We start from the raw sequence: 18,837 nt of genomic DNA, 5'->3' as shown, positions 1-18,837 counted from the left end.
ATGTGAAATTTGGGAAACATGTTTTCGAGCGGGCGTTCCCGTCCTCGTAGACTGCTCGGCACCGTTTCACAGTAGGAGTGTCTCGTGTTTCAGGGAATTTCGCTTCCTGTGCCGCGAGCCGAGTATCTCGGCGAGGTGGTTGAGGCCTCTCGACGCGTCTCTTTCGGTATCATACGCGTGAGCCATATTCGGAGGAGGTGCGAATATCCGAGAAAGGAAGCCAAACAATGCCGATGACTAATGGAGACGTGTGATCCTCGAGAAGGAGTCGACCCTTCGAAATGCCGCCACCACGTTCGAACTCCGGCCGATGCCCCATCCACCTATTCTCTCATTCTTGCGCGGCTGTCAGTTTTCGTTCCCTCCCTCTCTCCTCTCTCTACCCCCCGTATTTTGTTAGGTGGGCCTTTACCGAGATTGACTTACGCTCCTCGTTGATGGAATAATAGCCAACCTCAATGAAACACCGACGATGAATTCGTGAATGAATCGATTCGAGAAAGAAAACAGCTTCATTTCTTTCCTTCATATCTTCCCAATCCTCGTCAATAAAATCTTATCTTACTATTAATAGAAAGATTGCATTTAAATGAATCTATGTTTTTTACACTTTTAATATTAATAATTATTCAATTTATAATAATTAAATTATACATAAATAGTTAATTTACTTGTATATTACTGAAAAGAGTGCATTGTTAACATCAGTGTAAAGAATCAATCATTCTTAGTATTAAATATACTATAAAGATTTAATTTTTTTATTATCATATTGTTTATTATTTTCAAAGATTAAAATTATATATACAATACCATCATAAATTAACTGTTAAAATCTTTTTTATAATCTCAGATTTCTTCAATATATTTGTATTAATATATAATCGAAATTTTTCATTTATTGAAGCTACGTCATTAAAAATGTTGACAAACTAATGCTTATAAATATTATAAATATATTATTTTAATAAGAAAACAATCAAACTTATATAATAATGAAAAAATAAAAACTACAATTTTACATATAATAAAAATAAAAATAAATTACATATAATAAACAAAAATTTGAGGAATTCATATCTAATTTTATATTAAAAAAATTAAATTTTTAATTAAAATTTTTTGAAATCGTATATAAGTTAGCGTGAAAAAATGAATATACTAATAATTAAAAATGTATATGATAAATCAATTTTATTTTTTCAATAATCTTAAATATACTTTACTATAGATATAAGTTTTGTCTTCCTCTTACTAGATTTAAAAAATCTTTGACAACCGAAACGAATGATTTCTTCCTTTCTAACACAGTATGTCACACTTGTCTCCTAGTCGGAAGTTAGTAGGACGTTAGTATCACATTTCAAAAGAGGGGAGAAGCTTCGATCATGTTTGAATTACGTAATGTCAAATAAACTATATAATAAAAAGACAAATATATATTAATAATATATATTAATAAAACTGATTATTAAAAATGTTTAAATATTAATAAAAATATTTTATTTTTGTTTTCTTTATTTTGGATAAAGAGAGAAGATTATTTGAAAACTTTGAGAAGAAAAAAATACTTAAAAATATATTTTAATTTTAAGTTTATAAAGGAGATATTTTAAACTTTTACAGATATTTTAAATAGATTTTATAACATATTCTAATTTTCTAAATTATATTTCTAATTCTTTATCTTACTTTAAAGTTTAACATTCGCAGAAAAATATCATTGAGAATTTAACGGTGCGCACATAAAACATTTCACAAAAGAACAATATCTCACGTATATATATATACGTACCGTCTAAAATTCTTGTAATTCTCGACAAATATATGATTCGGAGCAAAAAACTCCGCAGTCGCCTCGTATGTCATTCAGATTCTTTCGCGATTGCTGACCAACCACTTTGGCCGCGAGGAACAATTCACGTTCCATGATTGGCCAAAAAACTGAGGGAAACGTAAAAAAAGATTCTGGAGCTTCCGTAGCCCTACTCCTACGATTCTCCTTCAACGTTCTCAATATTCTCCATGACGTTCTCGCGACCCTATGACGACGTCGTCGCATGTGCTCGTTTGACATTTCTCAGTAGACACTAACGCAATTCGCATCCATCCGCGCGACTGTGCGTGATCTTACGGTGAATCTGTGCTCATCCATGTGACTTTTTCAAAAATGAGATAAAGTGACAATAGATTAAATATTATATACAGTGATCCATTTTATGTTATCATTTAAAATTATATTTTAATGCAATTTCGGAATTTTACATAATCTTATTAAGAAAATAGGTATAAGAGCCGCAGTAAAAATATATGAACCGAAAAGTGTGAAAAATATTATCATTATATAATCTTTACTCTGCCTTTTTTATAGTATTTCTTTTATTATATCTGACGAAAACTTTTCTCTTCGAATAGATATAAATATAATTAGAAATTTTAATATTCTTGTCTTTTTTCTTAAATATTGATTTTTATGAAACAAATCGTAGGAAAAAACAAATGTTAAATGAACAAATACTAAAAAAAATATTATAAATATATTTATTGTGCTCGATTATTTTGTGCTTTTTTTCAACTTACTAATCTTATTCTATCAATTTGCAAAAAGAAATCGTATAAAAAATTCGCAAATTGACTATCGAAAATTGTTAAAACTGTTAGGACTTTGATTTGTTACTATGTCGTGGTCAAAAGACACAATTGCGAACAATCATCGGATATCAGATCATTTTGAATTACCACCGACACCACCGACACCGTCATCTCTACATATGGAAGGGCAGAACGCGAGATCAGTAACAGGTTGCGAGACATCATGGTATCACAAGTGCTCTTGGAGCAACCCAACGAATTCTTGCAATGAGTACGATATTACGACTGATGAAGCCGCTTGTTTAATTCCATCGCCTTACATCGTGAATTTTTTTCAAAACGCCGACAGTAATCAAAATTATCGCACGTGCAGGTAAGATTCTAATAAGTATACACGTATATGTATGAATATAGACTAATGGACAATAAGAAGATTCATGATTATAAAATTCTAATAATTCTAATAATTGGAGAAAAATTGGATATCGATATATTATTTTGTCGCCATATTAATTTAATATTTAAATTTAAATATTTTATTTAAATAAAATAAGAAATATAAAAGCAAGAAAAAAATAACAAATTTAAAAACAAAAGTGAAACATACTTTAAGCAAAGTAGTGTACTGAGAAATATATATTAATGTTATTGTTATAAAATTATAAAAATGTTATTTTATCTTACATTCTAAAATATTTATTTAGGAATATCTATAAAAAGCAAATATTACTAACGACTTTCAACATAACATATATTGCTTTATATATTAAAATTTCTATTATAATTTGATAATAAATGAATAAATTAAAATGATAAATGAAATGACTTTTGTATTTTTTTTTTATACGTTTTCATAATTACATTTTATAATCATAAAGTTTCATTTTCATAAGATGGGAGCAATATTCCCAGCAAAATGCTGCAGATTGTCATCCAATAATCGAGCAGTTGAATGGAAAGGAAGATGAAAAATCTTTGAGCAAACCTGAAAATTCATTATATGAGAATAATCAAGATCGTCGTATAATAACTTCATCAAACACGGGGACAATGTTTCGCGCTTGGGAAATGCCTCATTTGCAGAATACGATTATGGATCGCGAGCACGAGAATAAGTATCACTCCATGCAGCATTCGCAGTATAATGAGAACTACGCGAATTCATTCTTGAGAGAAAATACACGACCACATCGAGAACGAGGTAATATTTATTTCTTCATTAATAACCCGATAAATAAACTCACCTTTTATCAAATAAATATTGATCTAAAACTATATTAAAAGTTTTGTTCTTTTCCTGAATATTAAATATTATTTAATATTCAAGTAAAGAAGTTTACTACAAAATATGGTTGGATATTTATTTAAATGCCATTTCAATTGTTGTCAAATTAATTAAGTTGTTACAAATTTCAATAACTTGCATATGTAGTTGTATGTAATGAATTAGCTTGAAACATTTCGCATCGCACAACTTCGACAGATTTCCAACGTAAATCGTTGACAATACAGTTGTAAGTTTTATGTCTTTAGTGTCGCCAATGCGGCCATAACAGGCCCAGTACAATCTAAATGTTTATCGAATGTCTAACTGCATCGAGCTGATACACATCTTGCGTAATAAACGTTATAAATCTTTCACTTTTACACTGATATTTTTCATCAATATGCATTGTGTCTATTATTAAACTTATTAAATAATCTTTCAAAATGTTGTTTATATAAAAATAAATTAAATAGAATAGATAAAAAAATCATTTTTCAACTAAAATTAAAATTAGAATATTCTTTTGCCTTTAAAGAAGCGTTTCAATAGACATTATTTTATATATATATATATATATATATATATATATAATTAAATATTAAAAATTTAATTAAAAAAGTGTTATAAATAATAGAAACACAAGTCGATATCACAAAATTGTTAAAATTAAAATTTAATAAAATCCATTAGCCTTATTTTAAATATCTTCAATTTGTATATTAATAGACATAATTTTATAATTTAATATTCTTTTATCTATTTATTTTGGATATTTTAACGGCTGTATCTTCAAATACGATAATAATTAAAACACTTTGATTTATGATAACTATGCTTTTATTATACAAGTACATCAATGTATATCAAGTTATCCAAAGTTTATAAATTGATGATATAAAATGTAGCTTTTTAGCTGCTCCTTTTGATGTTACTCTCGTGTTACTTTCGATATTGATGCGGATCGCTCTCGTAGACTACGAGAGATTTCGCGATTGACGTCAGTTGTAGCAATTAGAGCCAAGATAGCGGCACGGAAGCAAAGTTAAGGGCCTGGAGAGAACGAAAGAGAGAAAGAGAAATTCTCGTTCTCTCGGCAGCCACGTGTCGCATAGCGGTAAAGAGCGCACTTCCAGCGTTTCGCAAGCCGCAAAACGGGTGCCTCGGTGCAACGTGCACTGACGCATCGTATGCGCGGCTATTTTCATCTGAGGCTGGCGACAAAAAGTCGCCGACGAGCCGTGAAATCTTGCCGCGAAAAACTACGCGGCAAGAAGATCAAGCCGGATGATGAATACGTTATGTCACCATCCGGGATGAAACTGGACCATTCTCTTAACGTACGGGGAGAGGCGAAAACTCGCATCTAAATCAAGACACTATTTAAAGAGGGTGCTCTTTGGTGTCGACAAAAATTCATTTTTCTCTAATTGCATTCCATACCTCTTTATAGAAGAAAGTCGCCGGTACTAATATAAGTTTCCTGAAGAGATACATCTTTACATCGTTACATGTTTGTTAAAAACATTGCACTTCATTAATTCTAACAAAAATATGAGGCACTTAGATAATAAAAGAAGCAAAAGTTCATAATTCATATATTTTTTGTGACTTGTTTGTATATAAAATTAGCTAAAGACAAATTTTTCAAATATGAAATATGAAATAATGTTTTTTTAATTTCTTTGTGTTCATTTTTATTTCTAAAAAAATTAATTCCAAAATTTAAAACAGTATTATAAAAATTGTTGTATTATTCAAAGCGTCTGAAAGACGCTTTTTATTTTGTACTTATATTTTGAAAATTTTATTTTTAGTTTAATTTAAAAAATATATAATTCAGAAACAAAATGGTGTGTCGTTTTTGAATTATTTACTAAAAATTATATTATAAATTCTCCATTATCATCATCATCCATTACCATCACATATGGTATAACTTTCTAAACATATATATATATGTAACATATATGTGTGTGTGTGTGTGTTTTGTGTGTGTGTGTGTGTGTGTGTGTTTGGTATTTCATTTATGTAACTTATAAATCTATAATTATATTTAAGGTTTTCATAAAAAAATTAGAGAATTGATAAAGTATGATCAATTAAAATTAAAAAATCGATGTAAAAATATTTTTTCAATAAAAAATAAGATATAATTTCACATATAAAATTCGAGAATTTTGCTAATCTAAAATAAAATGCTTTAATTCTTCATTATCCTATTAATTACAGAAACGACAAAAAGGACAAGCGACAAGCCGCGGAAAGAAAGAACTGCATTTACGAAGCAACAGGTCCGACATCTTGAATGTGAATTTGCTCACAGTAATTATTTGACACGATTGCGTCGCTATGAGATTGCTGTAGCATTGGATTTAACGGAACGTCAGGTAGATTATAAACAATTATATGTTAAATATGTTTATATCCTTTTTTTATTAAATAATTTACTTTACAGGTAAAAGTGTGGTTTCAAAATAGACGTATGAAATGGAAACGAACGAAAGGAAGTACGACAAATGTACAAGAAACAACTATTGTATCATAATTTGAGATCGTTATTCAACATGTATTTAAATTTATAATTGTACATAACAACATAACAATTTAGGTATAGATTTAGGTATAAACTGTAAAAGTGAGTGTTTTAGAGAGAAATTTTATTTCAACATAGAGAGAAGGGGAGGAGAGAGAAGAGAGAAAATCTTTTATGTTATGTAAATCTCGGTCCACAATAGATATTTAAGCTTTAAGCTGTAAGAAATTGACCAATCATAATCGATTATTCTTTTCATATTCGATTATGATCGGTCAATTTCTTATTTCTTAAAACTTAAATCGCTTATTGTGGACCGACACTTACATAAATCTTTATCTAAAAATAATCAATTATAAAATAATTAGAAATAAAACAAAATTAAGTTGCATCTTTAAATGTTTATTATGTTTCTGGTACATCAATAGGTTGAAATTTAATACTAATTCCTTTCTCTTTAAGTTTACTTTCTAGTGTAGAAAGTTTACGAAGCGATCTTTTAACATACTTTTTATGACTCTCGGCGCTTTGAAGACGGTTTCTACCTAATGTTGCTTTTCTTCTATTTTTGAGTTTAGGATACTCGTCTTCTGACCAATTTGCGCCTGAGAAAAATCCAAAGTGCTGTTTTTCGGGTGGAATATATGTAGCTGAAAAACATATGTATGTTAATAAAAAAGGAAAGAAAATTAGCAATATTAACTTTAGACTAAGCAATACCTTTTAATAATCGGCCGCACATCAAATAATTATTCATAGTATCTGCTGCAATTTTTGCAACCTCTGGGTAGGCAAATTCGACATAGCCATAGCCACGACTTCTCCCAGTCTATAAATGCAATTAAGTATTTTAAATAAGTATTTTATAAAATAGTGTAATCATAAAATAAATTATTATCCATCTAAATATATAAATACCTTTTGGGACCTTGCCACTCGTACTCGCAGTACTTTTCCAAATTGCTGAAAGTAATCTTTCATTTGTTCTTCATAAAATCCATGTGGTATGTGTCCTACATAGACTATTCCTTTATTCTCTGATTTTTGTGCTTTGAATTGTTTAACTCTAGGTTTTCCTAAATTTACTTCTTTCTTCTCAGTTACTTCAGCTTGCGATCTCTTTTCCTAGAAAAAAACAATTGTTGCTACATGGATGTTTGCTATTCGAATAATTTAAATTCACATTTAGAATTTTATTTAATGTAACTGTATTAACTTAGAAAGCAACAAAAATTATTATAATGCAATACAATTATTAGTTAAGTCATATGACATCAACTCTCAAGAACTCATATTTATGTTATGCTTATATTCGCTTCATGCTTGATTTCATCAATGATTTCAAATTCGAAAATTTTCAAGATTTCGTAAAGTTAATCGACAAACACATATTAAATTAGACATTTTTTGTATTATAAAAATTTCAATAAAACGCTTTAAAATATAAAGTTAAAAATTTGTTCGGATCAATTCGATGTGAGTTCTTTAAGATTAACAACAGATTAACATCATTATAAATATATAACAAAATAATTTTATTAAAACAAAATATCGCAAAGCTAAAGTAAACAAAAAAATACTTTCTGGAAATTATGCTAAAATACCTCCAAAATATTCTTGACATTTTTCACAGCTTTGTCGAGATTAACTCTTGCTCTTGGTTTCAAAATCGTCTGTTTGTTCTTAACAATGTTCTTGATCGACTTTTTGGACGTTGTGTTCTCTTTTTTTATTTTCATGTTTCTTCAATCAGTCAAAATAACGACACTAACCCTATTACCACGTGCAATACTCGCAACTCGATGATCGGTGATGCCGGACGGAAGACGGAAGTGAACGAAACTGAGGCTACGTTCTGATATTCACTGCCAGTACTGAAAATATATCACGTCACGTATATTATAGATTTTCAGTACTGGCAGTGAATATCGGAACGCAGCCTGAATAATAGTGGGAGATGTTCGCACATGCGTAGTGCGATGTACGGGCAAATGCTATAACCGCTGTTAGGCTTCAATCGTATCATGTGTATTTTATTGTAACAACGAATACTGTTAGACTCAAAGCGAAAAAAAAAAAATAGGAAATGAAGAAATAAGCAGGAAATTTATTAGACATTTCAATTTATGGATTATTTCCCATTACTATCACATAAAAGTTGGGTTAGGTTAGGTTAAATTGTAAAAAAAAAAAAAAAAAAAACATGCAATTCAGGTTTCAAAAATAACAGGATTCGATAAGCTTCTGGAACGGATTATTTATTATAGGTATCATTTATGATAGGTATATAATGCTATAGACTAATTATTAGCAATTATTACTTAAATCTTATATTTTAGGAAGCACGATTGCCTATCACGATCAGAGGAATACAATACCATATATAGAGTATCATATGTGGAATAAAAATTGCACTACTCAAATTCAGTGACTTCAATTAGCTGTTCAACTTGAGAGATAGCCAAATTTCTTATACTTCAATTACTTGAAGTACAAAGTAATTGATTAAGTTATTTATCTTGTTATTATCTCTACTTAACATTCCGTTTGGATTTATATCAGGATTCATGATTTTCATTCTTTAAAGAAGTATGATTATAAAAGTTTAAAGAACCAATTAAAGCAAATTTTACAAAAAGAATGTTAATTGATAGAAGTAGAAGACAAGACCAATAAGAATCGGCAACTTTTATTCATGCAATATGTTTTCTTTCTGTAATATATATATTTTCTTATGAATTAAAAATGTCTTTAACTTCGAATATTAATGTCTAAAAGTATATATATATATATATATATATATATATATATAATTTATACATATATTTAACATATTAATGTATCAATATTGTTTTGATGAATTTATATGTATCTTTCTTTTTTATTTTTCATTAAGTTTCCTTAGAATTATATAATTATTTCTAGGTTAGATAAAAAATCAAAACAAAGAATGACAACAGAAAAAGAATCAACAGTGGAATTACTACCATGCAGCTTCAAGTTTCACAACTTTGTTGCCAAAATCAGTGATATTAACATTAATTGCCAAATAATAAAGATGGAAGATTGCTTATATCTGTGGATTGGAGATTCCTCTAATCCCAGCATGGAAGACTTGGCTTTTGCTCTTATATCAAACTTTGAAAAACAACCTATTACAACCAAGCTTATGGGTGCTGTAGCAGATACTACATCTACAAATATGGCTAAGAGATTAAGCATGAAGTTTGGAAAACCGATATATGTTAGTTTTAATATAACTGCAGACAACCTGACATTGCCATCAATTGAAAAAAGAATTCAAGAAGAGTTCAAGACACATGCGGATTTATTGAGTTTTTGACTTTGGATTATCAATAAAGAATTCTTGGAATATTTATTTGATAATACTTTTATATACAATCACTTTAATTATATATTGTATAAGTTTCCTTTGTATATTACAAAAACTTTTAAGATTCAACTAATACCCTTAATACAAAAGTTTTGAACACAAAAGATAATATGTTTACCGATTACTAATAATAACTAACGATAGATAATAATTATTATTTTATTTTATTAGAAAAGAAAAATTTTATGTTTATGGTTATATAATGAAGGTATGAATAGATATGTGAAACGAGAAACAATAGGGCAATTGAGAATCGGCGCTGTAAACGGTGTGCAATTACATTTTTAATTTAAACTTAGTTTATTAATAAAAGTTCCAACATTTCGACTCAAATTTGAGTCATCTTTAATAGTACAACCATAAAACTTATTTTTCTTTAATGGTTCTGAAATTAAAAAGAATCTATAATTCTGATAGCTTTTTGCAATAATAAAAACAAATTTGAAATAAATTCAAGATATTTAAGATTAAGAGCCAATCTCACAATTCAATTCTTTTCTAACTTCGAATAATCGTCTGTGATTCGTCAATGTTCTTACGTTTTATGCTTAAAACCAGTGGCACACTATGTTTTTTTTTTCCTACTGGTTTGCTAGCTGGATTTGCATGTTTGCTGAGTTCTTGTCTTTAATTGATATATTCTTTTAAATGTAAAAAATATATCAATTAATCAAAGATAAGAAACTCAAAAAGTACACAAGCTTTAGCTAAGAAACTAACAAGAAAAAAAGCATCGTGTGTCTCTGGCTTTAGGCTGATTACATACACGACGCGGCAATACGGCAACACGGTAGCCAATCACCGTCTTGTTTCTGATATATAATTTCGGCTAGGATGATACCTGTTTGATCACGTCCCACAGGGGCCAGCATCTAGAATTTTTCCACTGTTCAAGCACTGTGAGTGGCTAGCGGTCAATCGCGTCCTGTATGCAACCAACCTTAAGGCTATATCAGATTAACGGTTGCGCATCTACGATTGCCAGTTGACGATTCTATTTCAGCCAATCACAATGTAGCAGGTCCTGCTTACGGTTAATGTGATTGGTAATATCAAACTCATCAACCGATAACCGTAGTCGGGCAATTATTAGATGTCAGTCCACAATAGATGATTTAAACTTTAAGACATAAGAAATTGATCAATTATAATCGAATATGAAAAGAATAATCGACTGATTAGTGATGATGTCAATTTCTTGATGATTAGTCAATTTCTTACGGCTTAAAGATTAAATACTTATTGTGGACCGACACTAGTTTGATATAGTCTTTTGATGATAAGTTAATGCGCATGCGCACAAAACGACTTAAAAGGGCCTGTATTTCTTTTGTATCATCATTCTGCTCACTGTACGGTCGACGGGTGCGTGCATCTGCAAGTTTGATAAAACCACGTGTTTTTCGTTAATCATAACCTGTTCCAATCTTTTTTGATTTCTACATATTCATAATTGTGTACTGTTCTTAATTTTATTTAGCTTTGACTTTCTGAAAAAATCGTGCAAGATGTTTACTGAAAATTTATCAATTTTCTGTGCACGAAATGAAAAATATAAACAAAAATTCTCGCTGTTGAAAGTAAGTATCGCTATTTTAAAATTATGAATTATTATGCTTATTATATATTATATTAATCTATCAACTCCACTCTCGAATGAGAGAGGTCTCGCGATCGGCGACCGCGCGGCCCAAATCCGTCGCACCCCTTGCCCTCGCCGGCTCGTCAGATAATCGGCACACTACGACGATATTTCCTTCAATCCGCGAATTATGAATTCAAGTTCGTTTGGACGCTAGGCACGTGCCACGATAACACAATACTGTAACTGTTCACGTATGCGAGTCGGAGCGTGGTACGCGGCGACAAAACGCACGGCTACTCAATAATTATTTGGCAGAGGGGGTGATTCGATGATCGCCTGTTTGAGAAAAGAGAGAAAGAAAGATCGATAAATAATTAATAATTAATACCGGATTGAGTAACAATTTTATTCGAGTTATTCTCGATACAATTTCATGATGAACGTTAAAGACTCTGTCTGCCAATTATTGCCATCTGATTGTTATAGAAAATTTTGTTTAAAATAAATGTAAATATAACTTTTTGTTTACAGGAATTTAGTAAACTTGAATATGACAAAATTTTGGAAATATTATGTGAATTTTTTATGCAACCACAGTGCACGAAAGATGTTGCAGAATGTTTTCCAGAATTATTACCAGCACTTATTTCTCTAGCAATACTTTCAAATGACTTACAATCAGCAGTGTTGGCTGATAAGGATATTATTCATAGATTGAATTGTGTTATACTAGGAAAACTGCTTATTATTAATCAAGATTTACTAGTGTATGTATTTATTTCTAATAATTTATGAAAGATTAATACACAATAATTTTAATTTTTCTTTTAATTGAATTTATTTGGCTATGAATGTAAGATAGATGTATATTAAATATAGTATAAAGTATTTAAATGTTATAACTGTTATAAATATCTTCTAACTATAACATATAACTGTTATAAATATCAGTTAGTTACTTTCAAATTTAAAAGTTAAATGTTGAACATTGATATTGTTTATTTTGTTTTGTTTTGTTTTATTTTATTTTTGTTTATAGATTTAATACTTATAGAATACTTTTTTGTTTTAGATTTATTTTACACTATTTTGATATTAATCCAGCTCCATTTGAACATTTTGACTCGCTTGATGAAGTTATACCTATGAAAAAACGGAATACAAGAAAATTTTCATATATCTCAGAAGTATCTGAATATGATATTGTTATTGCATGTCATAATATCTTGCAGTCTGCTGTGAATCATTTTAAGCATAAATGGAATTGGTCTAAATTTTATAAGTATCTAACGAGTACTGATGACAGAGTAAAATGGTAAGTCCATTGCAAAAGAATTTAATAATAATTATTATTATTATAAAATTAAGTATAGGATGATTTTTTAATTAATAATCCATTTATTTGAAAAAAATAATTTGTTAATTTGATTTTAGGATGGCTTTAAAATGTATTGCAATAGTTTTGAATATGTCTGAATCAACAAGGCTGTCATGTGCGCAAGCATTAATTCCAAATTTTGAAAACTTTTTAATTGATTGTGAAGACAAAGACACTAATACTAGTATTGCTTGTGCCAGCTTTGAGTCAATGGAAGATATAGTAAAAAATATCTTGTCTATTGTATCTGTCGATGGTATTTTATTGCCCACTCTCGGCAGAAATCAAAGCACTTATAATTTAGTTCCAGTTTCTTCCACGAAGAAAAATTTACAAAGTTTAGCCATAGCTGTTGGCTCTAGAAAATGTATTTGCTTGCAAGGGCCAGTCGGTAGTGGTAAAACAGCTTTGGTAGAGTATTTGGCGAGAATCACTGGGCACGATACATCAAATTTCATTAAAGTACAATTAGGCGATCAGACTGACTCGAAGATGTTGCTGGGAATGTATAGGTGTACTGATATACCTGGTGAATTTGTTTGGCAACCGGGTGTTCTCACACAAGCGGTTGTTGCCGGCAAATGGCTTCTTTTGGAAGATATAGACAGCGCTGCCCTTGATATAGCTAGTGTCTTGAGCAATCTGATGGAAACTGGAACACTCTGTGTACCTGGTTATCGCGATACTATTTATGTCAACAGTGGATTCCAGTTGTTCGTTACTCAGCGATTGATGATGTCCACTACAGGAATTCAAAAACCTTTCACGGGATCCTCGAGTTTATTACAAAAACATTGGCTGTGTCTAAATGTGGAACCTTTGTCTAGAAACGAATTAATCACTGTTGTTCAAACATTATTCCCAGTATTGAGCACCATTGCTACTAAAATAGTAAATGTATTCCTGTTGTTTTCAGTAGGTAATCATGATAGTAAAAGTAACGAAAATGATACTATATTATCACTGAAAATCGGACGACAGACGTCGACGCGAGATTTAATAAAATGGTGCTCCAGAGCTATCATTAATTTTGATGTTTCATCGTCAGATTCTGCAATAAAAATATTTCAGGATGCTTTAGATATCTTCTGTTATTCGGTACCTAATCAAGGTAGATTTTTCTTAATTTATTTAAATGTTTAATATTACATAAAGTATATATCGTTATATTTATTGATATGTTTGTATTTAATTTTAATTTTTTGTTTTTTTTTTTCATAATATTTAAAATGGTTTCAAATAAATATTATATCTTTTTTTATAGAACAACGATTAAATTTGGCGAAAGCGGTAGCTCACAAACTTGGCATTGTACATATGAAAGCAGATTACTTTTGCAACGTGTATAAACCAATCATAAAACCGCTTCCCGAGTTTCTGAGAGCAGGCAGAGTGGAGTTGATTCGTAAAAAAGAACAATACGCAACAATAAAAATAAGTGTAAAAAAGATCAACTTCTCCTTTACAAGACCTTCTGCGTGTTTGTTGGAACGTATAGCTACTTGCGTCATGCAAAAAGAGCCTGTGCTACTAGTCGGTGAGACGGGAACTGGAAAAACAAGTGCAATACAATATTTGGCGAGAAATACTGGTCACAAATTGATAATCATAAATATGAATCAACAGAGCGAGAGCGCGGACTTATTAGGTGGTTATAAACCGATCGATCTGAAGTTCCTGATATCGCCCATCCGAAGGGAGTTTGAAATCTTGTTCCACTCTCATTTTCTATTCGAACCGAATAAAATGTTCCTTGAACACTTAGCTGAGTACTATGAACAAAAGGAATGGAAGGCTGTTGTTGTTATGATGGACCATTCTGCCGATGCTGCTATAAAGAATTTGAAAAAGAAGCTTAAAGACAATGCATGCATGCAAGAAAAAAGACATGTATGCAAGAAAAAAAATGAAAAATATTTAGAAACGATAGATATGCTGAAAAAATGGGAAGAAATAATGGAGAAATTAGAGAAATTAAGACTTCAAGTGATTAGCCAATATGCGCTGGCATTCTCCTTTATAGAAGGGAGTTTAGTCAAGGCTTTGCGAAATGGTTATTGGGTTCTCTTAGATGAGATTAATTTGGCGAATGCCGATACATTAGAATGTCTTTCTGGTTTATTGGAAAATTCTTCGGAATCGTTGCCGTTACTAGAGCGTGGTGACGGAGAACCTGTGAAAAGACATCCCGACTTCGCTGTGTTCGCGTGTATGAATCCGGCTACGGATGTTGGCAAGAGAGATCTACCGGTTGGTTTGAGGAACAGATTTACTGAGTTTTACATTGACGAGTTGACTGAGCAATCAGATCTTCTTTTGCTTGTAAGATCCTATCTGGAGAAGCTAAATCTTCCACCAGAAAAACATGAAGCGATCGTAAAATTTTATCGGAACGTGAAAAAGGAAGCTATGAACACGTTATTTGATGGTACAGCGCACAAGCCGCATTACAGTTTGAGAACGTTGTGTCGCGCATTATACATTTCTGCGTCAGTTCCCTGTGGCAATATTCTGAGATCTCTATATGAAGCCTTCTCTTTGAGTTTTTTGACACAGCTGGATTATAAATCGTACCCAATCGTACAGAGAATGATCGTAAAAGCTATCTTAGATAATAAAAACATCAAAGCAATTCTTTGCCATCCTATACCGAAACCGAAGAATAGTTTTGCAAAAGAATACATAAACATTGAAGGATATTGGATCTTGCAAGGAAGTTTAACACCTGAAACACCTAACAATTACATATTGACTGATTCTATTAAAAGAAACTTGAAAGATTTAGTAAGAGTAGTATCGATCGGAAAAATTCCAGTTTTATTACAAGGTGACACATCAGTAGGCAAGACGAGTTTGATTATGTATCTAGCGAAAATCACAGGACATGTTTGTGTCCGCATAAACAATCATGAGCATACGGATCTACAAGAATATGTCGGAAGTTATGTCGCGGACGAAAAGGGAAACCTAGTATTCAAGGAAGGTGTTCTAGTTGATGCAATGCGTAAAGGATATTGGATCATTTTGGACGAGTTAAATTTAGCGCCGAGTGATGTTCTGGAAGCTCTGAATCGAGTCCTCGATGACAACAGAGAATTGTTTATACTTGAAACACAACAGGTAGTAAAAGCACACGAACATTTCATGCTATTTGCAACGCAAAATCCTCCTGGACTCTACGGCGGCCGAAAAGTTCTGTCACGAGCGTTCAGAAATAGATTTGTTGAATTGCATTTCGACGAAATACCGCCAAACGAATTACAGATAATACTCAGTCAAAGATGCAGTCTGCCAGAATCATATAGCAAACAAATGATTAACGTAATGACGGATCTCCAGATAAGGCGTAAGAGTACAGCTACTTTTGCTGGTAAAAAAGGATTTATAACTTTGCGAGATCTGTTTCGTTGGGGCGAGAGATATAGATTAGCTCCCGACGTAGGTAACAAACTGTACGATTGGAGTCAACATCTAGCGGACGAAGGCTATCTTGTTCTCGCGGCTAAAGTCCGCAAAGCGGAAGAAGCGGATGAAATAAGATCTGTTATAAAAAAACATCTAAAGAGAGATGTAGATCCTTATAATTTGTTTACATTGAATGATAAGACTTCGCCAGTAACAAAGCATTTATTGGAAGACATTCTTAAAAATGTTATCCCTAATTTTAATCATATTGTTTGGACTTATCACATGCGTCGAATGGCAGTTCTTGTGAAGAAATCTTGCCAATTTAAGGAACCGGTGTTGTTGGTCGGAGAAACTGGTGGGGGCAAGACAACAATCTGCCAATTGATAGCAGCTATTAACGGTCAAACAATGTATAGCATGAACTGTCACATGCATACGGAGTCGTCAGATTTTTTGGGTAATTTACGACCTATCAGAGAACATTCGGAAGATGATCAAAAGCTTTTTGAGTGGTTAGACGGGCCTCTGATAAACGCAATGCGTAACGGCGATCTGTTCTTGGCCGACGAAATTTCATTGGCTGATGACAGCGTATTGGAACGACTAAATTCACTTTTAGGTAAGAATAAAGTGTGAAATACAACATAGATTCTATTCTATCAAAAAATATTACTTATATATTTATTAATTATATATCTAAAAATATAACTAATAGAAAATGACATCTACAAGAATTTAATTTATTTATTTTACTATAGAAGCTTATTTTTAATCTTTTACAGAACCAGATCGTAGTCTTTTATTGACTGAAAAAGGAATAGAGTCTTCGTACGGAGAAGAGAATACTGTGATCGTGGCGGATGAGAAATTTATATTCATCGGCACGATGAATCCTGGCGGTGATTATGGCAAGAAGGAGCTTTCGCCAGCCTTGCGAAATCGTTTCACCGAAGTGTGGTGCGAGGGATGTTCAGCTAGAAATGATTTGCACGATATAATAATACATAATCTTCGCATCGATTCACAAACAAGGAAGGAGTCCATCGCTACTGCAATATTGAAATTCATCGAATGGTTACAAACCACCGAAGTGGGCAAGAAACTTACTGTGAGCATTCGAGATATACTTACTTGGGTCGATTTTATAAATGTGTGCACTAGTGGTACTCTGTTATCAAAATTGACGATTGGAGAGGCATATTATCACGGTGCTTGTCTTACATACCTTGATAGTCTTGGATCTGGCTCCACAGGTTCAGAGAGGTAAAATATTATTAACACAATATTTCTCTATCATGCGTTCTTTTTTTTTATTTTATCTTTTTAGGTTCTAATATTTTAATTTTATAAAAATCGAAGTTTTAATTTTCTAAATCTAATAATATTTAATAAATTTTTTTGATAAAATTAACTTTAATATGATTATTCACTTATTTTACTACAATGAACGATGTAATGCTCATTAATTAATTGTTATTTATTTTCAGTGTCAGCAAATTGAAAGCTTTTACAGAAATTGCTCTTCAATTTATCAAATTGGAAATTAAAAATGTAATGAAATTTGATCTTAATACAGTAACTTCTGTGGTAAACGAAAATGTTGTAGATACTTCAGATATATTTGGAATACCACCATTTTACATTAAAAAAGGTTCAATCTCTTGCAAAGACTACACATTTACATTTACAACTTCTACTACAAAACTGAATACGTTAAAGCTGCTAAGAGCATTGCAATTAAACAAACCGATTCTTTTGGAAGGAAGCCCAGGTGTAGGAAAAACTAGTTTAGTGTCTGCACTGGCTAAAGCCGCAGGACATACTTTGCTTAGAATCAATTTAAGCGATCAAACGGTATATACCATAAAACAGCGTATAAGTTTTTTTTTATCGTTCGTTCTCAAACTTATTTTATCAAATTAAAATAAAATGACATCTCTATTGTAATTACAGGACATATCCGATTTGTTCGGTGCTGATCTGCCTGTAGAAGGTGGAAAAGGAGGTGAATTTGGCTGGCGGGACGGTCCATTTTTGCGAGCTTTGCGAGCCGGATATTGGATCTTGCTCGATGAATTAAATTTAGCATCACAATCAGTTTTAGAAGGCCTTAACGCATGCTTTGATCACAGGGGAGAAATATACATTCCTGAATTGGGAAAAACATTTTCGGTCAAACCTGGTACTAGATTGTTCGGTTGTCAAAATCCTTTACGACAAGGTGGAGCCAGACGAGGTTTACCGAGATCTTTTCTAAATAGATTTACTCAGGTATATTACGAATATATGATAATATAATGCTATAAAAATAATACAATTTATACAAAATTTATACAATCCAAAATTTGTTGTAGGTTTCTATAGATGCATTAATGAAGGATGACTTGAAGTTTATACTCAGTGTACAATTTCCACAACTTCCTATGGAATTGATCAATAACATGGTACAGTACAATAACAAGTTAGCGTCGGAAGCAGGCATTGTATGGGGACATGCTGGGTCTCCGTGGGAGATGAATTTACGAGATATTACCCGTTGGTGTGAAACGATTATCGAAGCTGCTTCTAACGAATTTTGCGGCGATAAACAGTACTTTAATCCAGGTGACAGCATGGAGCTCATTTATGTTAACAGAATGAGAACTAATGAAGATCGACAAAAGGTGAATCACTTATAAAG

At 31.5% G+C, this 18,837-nt stretch overlaps 4 protein-coding genes across 6 annotated transcripts in view; 3 read left to right on the top strand and 1 right to left on the bottom strand.

Annotated features, from left to right (window-relative positions):
- The first annotated feature begins 1,569 nt into the window (after positions 1 to 1,569).
- Positions 1,570 to 6,636, top strand: btn (buttonless). Its single transcript, XM_089079969.1, has 4 exons — positions 1,570 to 2,965; positions 3,486 to 3,793; positions 6,089 to 6,246; positions 6,315 to 6,636. Exons 1-4 carry the CDS (start codon positions 2,679 to 2,681, stop codon positions 6,402 to 6,404), a joined length of 843 nt encoding a protein of 280 aa, XP_088936095.1. The 5' UTR covers positions 1,570 to 2,678; the 3' UTR covers positions 6,405 to 6,636.
- A 137-nt stretch (positions 6,637 to 6,773) lies between these two features.
- Positions 6,774 to 8,279, bottom strand: LOC105429189 (MKI67 FHA domain-interacting nucleolar phosphoprotein-like). Its single transcript, XM_011642002.3, has 4 exons — positions 7,997 to 8,279; positions 7,311 to 7,517; positions 7,113 to 7,221; positions 6,774 to 7,042 (listed from the first exon to the last, which is right to left on the bottom strand). The coding sequence occupies exons 1-4, from the start codon at positions 8,129 to 8,131 to the stop codon at positions 6,798 to 6,800; spliced, it is 696 nt and encodes a 231-aa protein (XP_011640304.2). The 5' UTR covers positions 8,132 to 8,279; the 3' UTR covers positions 6,774 to 6,797.
- Positions 8,280 to 8,355: 76 nt separating this feature from the next.
- On the top strand, positions 8,356 to 9,771 carry LOC105429188 (proteasome assembly chaperone 4). Of its 3 annotated transcripts, none has more exons than XM_011641999.3 (3): positions 8,359 to 8,659; positions 8,732 to 8,889; positions 9,318 to 9,771. In XM_011641999.3, exon 3 carries the CDS (start codon positions 9,343 to 9,345, stop codon positions 9,733 to 9,735), a length of 393 nt encoding a protein of 130 aa, XP_011640301.1. In that variant the 5' UTR covers positions 8,359 to 8,659; positions 8,732 to 8,889; positions 9,318 to 9,342; the 3' UTR covers positions 9,736 to 9,771. The 3 variants fall into 3 exon arrangements, with proteins under 3 accessions (XP_088936094.1, XP_011640301.1, XP_011640302.1); XM_011642000.3 differs by having other exon boundaries at positions 8,359 to 8,675; XM_089079968.1 differs by lacking the exon at positions 8,732 to 8,889 and having other exon boundaries at positions 8,356 to 8,659.
- A 1,343-nt stretch (positions 9,772 to 11,114) lies between these two features.
- Positions 11,115 to 18,837, top strand: part of LOC105429192 (midasin) — an 89,858-nt gene continuing 82,135 nt past the window's right edge. The window contains exons 1-9 of the mRNA XM_011642013.3: positions 11,115 to 11,366; positions 11,903 to 12,138; positions 12,444 to 12,686; positions 12,806 to 13,860; positions 14,014 to 16,776; positions 16,940 to 17,420; positions 17,645 to 18,011; positions 18,111 to 18,428; positions 18,512 to 18,820. Coding sequence (XP_011640315.3) covers positions 11,295 to 11,366; positions 11,903 to 12,138; positions 12,444 to 12,686; positions 12,806 to 13,860; positions 14,014 to 16,776; positions 16,940 to 17,420; positions 17,645 to 18,011; positions 18,111 to 18,428; positions 18,512 to 18,820 — 5,844 coding nt within the window. The 5' untranslated portion in view covers positions 11,115 to 11,294. The remainder of the gene's footprint in view (positions 11,367 to 11,902; positions 12,139 to 12,443; positions 12,687 to 12,805; positions 13,861 to 14,013; positions 16,777 to 16,939; positions 17,421 to 17,644; positions 18,012 to 18,110; positions 18,429 to 18,511; positions 18,821 to 18,837) is intronic.

The sequence above is a fragment of the Pogonomyrmex barbatus genome, unplaced genomic scaffold, assembly GCF_055798465.1.
Source record: "Pogonomyrmex barbatus isolate J1 unplaced genomic scaffold, ASM5579846v1 scaffold3, whole genome shotgun sequence".
NCBI classification, from domain to species: Eukaryota; Metazoa; Arthropoda; class Insecta; order Hymenoptera; family Formicidae; genus Pogonomyrmex; species Pogonomyrmex barbatus.
Note: the sequence above shows the minus strand (reverse complement) of the source record. Positions and strands in the feature narration are given on the sequence as shown.